The sequence below is a fragment of the Vigna umbellata genome, chromosome 2 (assembly GCF_029865625.1).
Source record: "Vigna umbellata cultivar VRB3 chromosome 2, Vumbellata_1.0, whole genome shotgun sequence".
Lineage (NCBI taxonomy): Eukaryota > Viridiplantae > Streptophyta > Magnoliopsida > Fabales > Fabaceae > Vigna > Vigna umbellata.
The window spans coordinates 50982628-50992441 of NC_142166.1; the positions used below are offsets into that span (position 1 = coordinate 50982628).

Genomic DNA, 9814 nt, shown 5'->3' on the forward strand with positions numbered 1-9814 from the left:
TACAAGATGATATAAATTTGTTATAATTTATTTTTTTGTAAAACATATCATTTATTCATGTATCAATTTTATGTCTTATGTATATAATTTTAAATTTATATTAATTTTATTACTATTTATTTTTTAAGTAATTTTTTGCCTATAATAGAAATTATTTCTTTTTAATGATTAACAAAATTATTATAATTTATATTTTTAATATTTTTTGTCGTTAAAAATCAAATATAATGATCTTACAGAGAGTCCAAAAAAACACCCATTAGGATGCCACATTGCTCACTTGTATATGTGAAAGCATTCAAATATAGAGTGAATGTTCATAGCATAAGTGTTAACAACAGGGCTTTATCATGGTTTAAATTGAGTTCTATTTATGTCTAAAGTTATTCTCTCAAGTCAACACTTTTTTGATTAATACAGTACAGACTTAGAAGTCTAAAAGGACGAGGTTACTTTCTAAACAATAATAACTGATGATGATTGAAAAATGATTAATGGAGTAAATGATAGACTAGAATATTACCCCTTTTCTGCACCAAACACTCTTAGGAAGAGCAAAAAGACAAAAATACAAGTGATAGAAGAAAAGTTAACTTGGGTTTTTGCTACTCTGTAGAGCTAAAACAGACAAAATAATTATTTCACCACCATTGCTAAAATTTTATCAACCAATCATTTACGTTAGAGAGAAACCACAGCCTCAGCAAATGTGTTCAATGAAGTTAATATTCTACTTCAAAATAAAATTTTATATTATAATTCTTTATGTTAATATTTAAACATAGTCAGTATAATTTACAGTTAATTGAATGTGTTCCAAAATATATGATATTTAAAAAAAATTACAAAAGCCGATCATACCATAATTGCATGCCAATGCAAAATAAACTTCATTGTCCATTTTAATTAAATTCTAGTAAAGTAAAAATCCACACTGAAATAAAAAATAATTAATAGTGACTTGAAGCTTTTGGATAAACAGATAGAATAATCGACTATTGTCCCACCGCGCACATTCCAAACAATTCAAAAGCAGTACATTTAACAACGAAATTGGCAAAATGTAACAGATAAATGGGAATGAAAGTGAAAGTTCATAGGTTGTAGATACACGAATAGCAGCAAAGGTAGATCATGCATTGGTAGTTACCATTAGGCATAGCCTAAGTTTGATCCAGCTAATGCTCAGCATACTGGTCATCCTCAGCTTCTTCATCAAATTCTTCTTCCTCATCGGCAGTTGCATCTTGGTACTGCTGGTACTCTGCCACCAAATCATTCATATTGCTCTCTGCCTCTGTGAACTCCATCTCGTCCATTCCTTCCCCAGTGTACCAGTGCAAAAAGGCCTTGCGCCTGTACATAGCAGTGAACTGCTCACTCACCCTTCTAAACATCTCCTGGATTGATGTTGAGTTCCCAATAAAAGTAGATGACATCTTTAAATTCTTGGGAGGAATATCACACACACTCGACTTCACATTGTTGGGAATCCATTCAACAAAGTACGACGAGTTCTTGTTCTGAACATTGATCATCTGTTCATCTACCTCTTTGGTGCTCATCTTTCCCCTGAACATAGCAGATGCAGTCAAGTATCGGCCATGCCTAGGATCAGCAGCACACATCATATTTTTGGCATCCCACATCTGCTGAGTCAGCTCTGGGACCGTAAGGGAGACATACTGCTGAGACCCACGAGAAGTGAGAGGTGCAAACCCCACCATAAAGAAGTGAAGACGGGGAAATGGAATCAGATTGACAGCCAGCTTCCTGAGGTCAGAGTTAAGTTGTCCAGGAAACCTCAGACAACATGTAACCCCACTCATGGTTGCAGAAATAAGATGGTTGAGATCGCCAACTGCAATACACCACGAGGAGATAAATCAGCATAACTTATTTGTATGCCTAATCTTAGAAAAAATGTGTCACTACAAGACAATACTTACAGCTAGGTGTGCTGAGTTTCAATGTCCTAAAGCAAATGTCATAAAGAGCTTCATTATCAAGAACCATGCACTCGTCTGCATTTTCAACCAGTTGGTGTACAGATAAAGTGGCATTGTACGGCTCCACAACTGTGTCAGAAACCTTGGGAGATGGGAAAACAGAGAAAGTGAGCATCATTCGATCTGGGTATTCCTCCCTAATCTTTGATATCAACAGTGTTCCCATCCCCGAACCTGTGCCTCCTCCAAGAGAGTGGCACACTTGAAAACCTGAGGAAATTAAATTAGCCTTATAGCATTAGTGTAACGAACTCTGATTCCCGGCTACAGGTACCAAGTATGAGACAAATGACATTTAAGCATTTTAAACCCCATTACAAGACAATGAAAGCATACCAAACACATTCTGTTGTGGGTCATGCTCATGAAAACAGTTGCATCATTGGCACAACCCTATCCAAGACAATTGTGTTTTTTTTCTGAAAACAACTTCAAGAGTCTTGCCTCCTAGATTAATATTATGAGTTGGCTATGTAATAACTCAGCTGAACATAAATAAGCAAAACTTGTTTCATGAATCTGCATTGCTAGTATGCAGGTGTTTTCCAATTGAATCTATGAATTCAGATGCAAGGGGTAAATTAATATACTGCAGTAACTTGCTCTCAGAATTAAAGATCCAATTTGAATACATACTTTCATGTAGTCTGTGCAGTGTCTGAGAACCAGCAAAAGAAAATGAGAAAAATTACATTTATACATCAAAATAAAAATTTAGACAGTTGCTTAATTGAGAGAAAATACAGATAGAGAGTATCAATGTTGGATTATCATCAATGTTACTATTATTATTAAGAAATAGTCAAATATCATCACCCAAAATGTAAGTAGAAATATAACCAGATTTCAAAAAAGTTCTATTTAATTAATTATTAAAAAAAAAAGTTAAGATGGTCCCTACCTGTCATCATTGTAGACGACAGGGGTCATATTTAACAGCTCAGCCCAGTCATATTCTCCCAAAAACAAGCAATACAATTGCATAATGTCAACAAGAAAGATAAAATAAAATAAAAAATTAAGATTTGAGAAAGCAATTATTGCACTAGAAAGATAGCATAAAAAAAAATTGATTCCCGATACAGTGATACAACTCCAGATCTAATATAGTATTCTTTGATTAAGATAGATCCAAAAAACAATTAGACATTATGCAAGGAGAGTGAATGTAGTACTATTATTCCCTCGCATCCAAGTAACAGGGAAGGGGAAGAGTAGATCGATGTTCAACAATTGTGTCTAATATTCAATATATAGGGTCCATTATCAAGACAAAAAACCACACATGATCCGTCCCTAAACATCAGTCACCAAATATACAACAGTGGAGCCAAAACTAACAGCAGCTTTTTATGCAGGTTGAGTTCTACTTGTACATTGGATCTCATAGAACCAAATACATAATCAATTTCAGTAAACTCATTCTTTCATTAGGATTTATCAGTAACATGCTGGATCTTAGGCTCTATTTATCATTAAGCTCAAAATCCATTATCATTCAGATCTAAATCTTCAACATCCATAAGACAGAGAGAACCACACAGATCCGGTCCATAACAGTCTACTCTAAATGGAAAACAAATTTCCGAGCAATACAGTTTTTGAAAACAAGGATCAAGGAAGTTCGAAACAATTGCAATACACGACATTAAAAGACAGAGAGATGCCTCAATAGTCAACACAGAAACTGTACAGATCTGAAGATCTATCCTTGTTCGGGTATTAAGGCATTCCAAAATAGAAAGACATAGAAAGACATAAAAAGACAAATGCGGACATTGCATGTGAAGGTTTGAAATGGGAAGTGAATAAATATGTGTATAAAAACATACCTTGCAAGCAATCACAGTTCTCAGCCTCTTTACGAACAACATCGAGGACGGAATCGATCAACTCAGCGCCTTCGGTATAATGACCTTTCGCCCAATTGTTACCGGCACCGGACTGTCCGAAGACAAAGTTATCGGGGCGGAAGATCTTGCCGTAGGGGCCAGATCTGATGCTGTCCATGGTTCCAGGTTCGAGATCCATAAGCACAGCTCTAGGAACGTACCTTCCACCAGAGGCCTCATTGTAATAGACATTGATCCTCTCGAGTTGGATATCAGAGTTTCCAAGACCGTTGTACTTTCCGGTTGGATCTATGCCGTGCTCGTCACAGATAACCTCCCAGAATTTGGAACCGATTTGGTTGCCGCATTGGCCTCCCTGAACGTGCAAGATCTCTCTCATGGTTCCGATGAAGGGAGGAAGAGAGAAATTTAGGATTTGGAGTTTTGTTTGACGGTGAGAGGGAAAGGGAACCAAATGCAGTGGGATGCGTTCAGGAGAGTGCAGTCATTTATGGAATTGGGAAGAGATGAGAGAGGGATATTCGGAGGTTAAGATGGTAATAATGGAGGGCGGGATATTTTGTTTTCGAGTGAGGTATCCTGTGCCGTTCATTCTTCAAGGGTGACAGCCATGTTACCGCTACCAACCATACCAGCGCATAACTTCGTTCACGTTATCCCTCAGACCCCACTTCTTCATTCTTCATTTACATTCTTACCCATCCATCATTGCCTATATTCGGTGCATTTTCTATTCAGATCAAATCCATTGCAACACCCAATCATAATTTTCTGTCTTTTTTTTTTTTCTTTAAAACTATACAAACTTAAATTCATTCTCATTCAAGTACCCATAATTCTATTCTAATTTTATTTTAACTTTTGTGGATAAAAAAATTAATTTTACTGTTTTAGGTCCAAATAGGTTTTATGTAAGAATTTGGTTTATTTTTCAATTTTCTGTTTTGACATTATCTAACTTAACTGATTCACTGTTCTTATAGTGTATCTACCTTTTAAAAGATAACTCCTTTCTAAAATTTCAAATTTACAATGTGATTTAGGATTTATAATGGATTATAGGAAGTATCTAAACATACAGTTAGCTACTTATTAACATGTTGTTTAATAATAAATTATAACATATGTTACTATTAAGAATGCATTGCCATTTTTGTTGTGTAAATTAATGTACAATTCACATCTTTCTATACTTACATTTAACACCTGTTTTTATAGATACATCATATATTAAAAACACAATATTTATGTAAGTATTATTAAGGGTATTCTTCAAATAAACCTCTAATTATTATATTTGAATAAATAAATTATATCTAATTTATAAATTTATGAAAACACCTAAACAAAATCTAAAGTAATATTATGATACTATATTAATGTTAGAACAAAATAACTTGGTTTGAACAATGTATAATAAATTGTTATAACAATTACAATTAAATATATATTATACTAGGATGTGATAATAATTTTAGTATATATTTATGTGTATCTAAATTTTTTATTATAATAAATAAATATTTTTATCATAATTATTAAAAGAAAAGATGTATAAAATAAATTACATTTATAATTTTATTTTACCTTATCAATTAAATTTTGAAAAATAATTATAAAATTTTAAAAAAATAATATATAATAATTATAGTCATCGCACAATTAGTATACAAATAATTTACCAATGAACTCACAGTAAAATTAATTAAATATTAAAATATCTGAATAAATATGTAAATATATATATATATATATATATATATATATTTATAATTTATTAAGATTATAACTTTTTTCGATATTATTTTTACTCACCACATTCTCACGTATAAGATTTTTTTTCAAGTATAATACATGTCACTCACTACATGTAATATCAATACCACAAAAGTAAAAGATAAACTACTGAAAATTTACCAGTAATTATCTAAAACAACATTATTATGAACTTAAAAAACAACAATTCACGTTTAAAATAAAACACGTATCATACAACACAATCATATTGACTTAACAAAACATAAACGTTTAACTAAAGTTGTGCAAGAGGTGTATATGAAACAAAGTACAAGACTTTACATCTGTCATAACTCAATATGCATTTCAAGAACTATAGCTAAATATACCAGGACACAAGGTCCATATCGAGTATGACAGTGTTGAGTTTCTTATATGTGTGAAGTACAATCTTTTTTCAAACAAACCATTTAGTTTGTAAAAACCTATTTCGATTCTCACAACTATAATTTTTTTTTACGCAAGTTTGATACTAATAGAGTCAGAATAAACTATTCAGAAGATTTTTTTTTTTTCCAACACACCACCTAACATCACCTTAACATAGTATCCCTTATAAGTCATTAGATTTTCAACATCCACACACACCACAAAACATAACACATCCTAAAACATTAAAAATAAATTGAAATACAATATTTTTCTCAAACAATTATTCAAATGTTTGCATGTGAATTCAAAAGCATCAAAAACATTTTTAAAATTGTTGAAGCATTGTTTGGCTTAACCAAAAATCATGTTTTCTAAATTAAAGGTTTTGCTTGTCCAACAAACATTTTCTCAGACAAAGCTCATCTATACAAATAAAGTGAAAGTTCCATTGAATTTAAGTTATAGTTTGTGTCTAAAAATACAAAGATAACGTACAACAACATCTAGTTTACACCAAACATCCCAAACTCATGCAACTCATTGAAAATTTATTACTCTTTAACATCTAGTGACACACCATATTTGTTAAACGACGAGAGTACTAAAAGTCAAAATCAACAAACTCACTCAATGTCGAAACGAACCTAACAAACATATGTTTTCATTGGAAGAATGAATTTTCACTTATATCCAATGTGTCTGAGGTCTCGTTCAATGATGTTGCAAAAATTTAGAGTTTGATATGCATATTAGGTCAGTCTATTATCTATATGAGTTACTTTACATTTTTCTTATACCAAAATGAGTCTAAATTAATTAATAATCTAATTAATAATATCAATTAATCAATTTGATACATTATACTCATATATTAAAACTTTTACTCAGTTTTATTTTTATAAAAAAAAAGCAATTCAATTTATGTATCAACAATCACTACACAAACATACTTAAGTATCACATGTATTATCATCATAAATTTGAAACAACAATATTTTAAATTTTTTTAGTCTCCCTTATCTTAAATACTCCTAAAGCTAAAGTCTCTCAATTTGTTTTCATTAATATTAGTTTCTAAAAGAAAATTATAAAATAAACAAAAACTTGTTGTATTTTGAATTCAAATTAATGCAAGATGTTTTTCAATTCCTCAATTAAACGTGGTGGACATGGATTGTGAAATAGAAATGAAATTGAAGGAAAGAGGGAAGAAGATTTGGAAGGTGCAAAGAACGGCAGAGATAAAATGTTAAAAGTAAAATGTTAAAAATAATATAGTTGCAAAGTTTTCATTATGTAAATAAAATTTTCATTTTTAGACAAAAACAATGTATTATTATGTAATTATAATATATATTTAATTATTTTGATTATTGAGTTTGTAAGTAAAAAAAACACATACATAAAATATAATTGTAGTTTTTAAATTAATGATAAATGCTCAATCTAATAACTAAAATAAAATTGAAGGTAAACACAGCTTTTCTTACAATCAATAAGAAAAATATTATTACATGTGACAATGAATATCCCATAACAAAGGTAAGGTACATCATATTAAATTCAAACGATGATATTTAGACCGTTACATAATCAAATCAAGTAGTTTACATTTTCAAATAAAAGGAATTATAATGTTATTATTAATTATAATTTATAATTTAATAATATAGCTTACTTTAATACTAACCGAAACATTGATTAAAAAAAACAGTTTTTCACTTGAAAAAGTGAGAAGAGATTGAATGAAGAAGGAATAAGATTAAATTAACTTCTTAAAGCTATTTAATTGGAGGATCGAATAGTTTGGTTTATAAATTTAAATATAATTTGTAAACAAATATACAGATAAAGATCTTGTATATAAATCAAAATTTTGAATGATACATAAACACTAATTTAGTTTATTTACTTTATAAATTGTGTAGTTCAATTACCTAATCTAAACTTTATTTTAGCTAGAGAACTAATTTTGAATTAAAGTACAGTTTAGAAATGGATTATAAGTGATAAAGGTGTAGTTAATGTTAGAAATAAATAAAAAATTGAATACACCGACAAACCGACAAACAAGAGAGAAATATTTTCAAGAGAGAGGGAAAAAAATGACCCCCCACCCTCCCATAGATATTTATCCATGTCAATTAATATATTATTATTTTCTATTTTACTAAGGGTATTTTGTAGTTATTAAATTATAGACTAATTTCGTTTCTTGATGTTACGTGTATTGTGACATGATACGGGATATTCTTGATATAAAGTCAATATGTGCATGTTTTGGGTGTTTATTTTAAGGGATCTTATTTTTATGATTAACAGAGAGGTTTTTAAAAATAACATGAATTAAAATTTTAAGATATGTTATATATATATATATATATATATATATATATATATATATATATATATATATATATATATATATATATATATATATATATATATATATATATATATATATATATATACACATTGCAGTTTTAATGATTTAGTTTTATTAATAAAAATTATACTCTCTTTTTTTCTTTTTTTATTGTTTTCTTTAAGATTTTGAAGTAATTCATAAAATTTTCTTTTATTAAAAATTGCAATGTAAAAGATAATCATTTTTCTAAGTTTAAGTATAAGTATGGGTTGTTCAAGAATTTGAAACTTCTAAAACAAATTTTAAAACATTTTTATTTTCTAATAAAATAATCTATATTAAAATATATCATAATTTTTTTAATTTTTTTTTTAGTTTTCGAAGGTTTTTTTTTTCTCTTTAAGATATAAAATAATTAGTATTAACCAAATTTTTAGATTATTTTTTTCTTGGAGACCTGAAGAATTTAGTACTAGATAAAATATTTCGAGGTATATTTTTTCTTAAGTCTAAAACAATTAGTATTAAATATAACTTTTTTAGACTTTTTTTAGGTCTAAAATAATGACATTGTATGTTTGAACTTGAGTCTATGTCAAACATGTTAATTTTTAGAATTTTGGAATTTGCTAACTTTTAAGATTACAATAATATGTTATATATATGTGATATCTTTGTAAATAAGCTGTAACATTTCTAATTATATATATATATATATATATATATATATATATATATATATATATATATATATATATATATATTAATGTGTTATGGGAGAGGAATGAAAGTTAATATATACACAGTTTAGTGAAATTTGGAAAATATGTTAAGTAGTTGTTATTGAAGATGATCTGAGATTAAAAACTAAAAAGATGCCAAGTTAATAGAATTTGGATAATTGTAATGTTTACTTTTTTTACTTTTCAATTTGTTATTGATTAGATGGTAAGTAGTTGTTATTAAGTATTGAATATATACTTGAGTTTAATTGCTTTAATACTAAGATAAATAATATCATAAGCGGGTGTTTGAAGTATAGATAAGTTATATTTTTTATGATAAAGATACCTGTGTTTGTGAATATTTATAGATAAATTTATTTATGACTAATTGATATTTGGTGGGATTTATTATTTTTAAGGAGGGGTATTTTAATACTAGTTTATAAGCGGTCTATTTATATTTGTAAGTATTGGTTATCCATAAAAAATAAAAATAATTTTTTTATATTATATTAAGTTTAAATTTAATTAAAATTAAAATTAAATAATTTTATTAAGATAAATTTAATAAAATTAAATTTTAATTTATATTATATTTTATATATGTTTTATAATTTTATTTAAATTTTATTTTAAAAATTTATAAAATATACTTTTTTAAATATTTGGAGGTATCTACGTATATTCGTA

General features: G+C 28.3%; 1 protein-coding gene across 1 annotated transcript; it reads right to left on the reverse strand.

The window, feature by feature from the left end:
* Window positions 1-935: 935 nt before the first annotated feature.
* On the reverse strand, window positions 936-4357 carry LOC124839082 (tubulin beta chain). Its single transcript, XM_047314826.2, has 3 exons — window positions 3842-4357; window positions 1950-2219; window positions 936-1861 (listed from the first exon to the last, which is right to left on the reverse strand). The coding sequence occupies exons 1-3, from the start codon at window positions 4239-4241 to the stop codon at window positions 1179-1181; spliced, it is 1353 nt and encodes a 450-aa protein (XP_047170782.1). The 5' UTR covers window positions 4242-4357; the 3' UTR covers window positions 936-1178.
* Between the last annotated feature and the right edge of the window lie 5457 nt (window positions 4358-9814).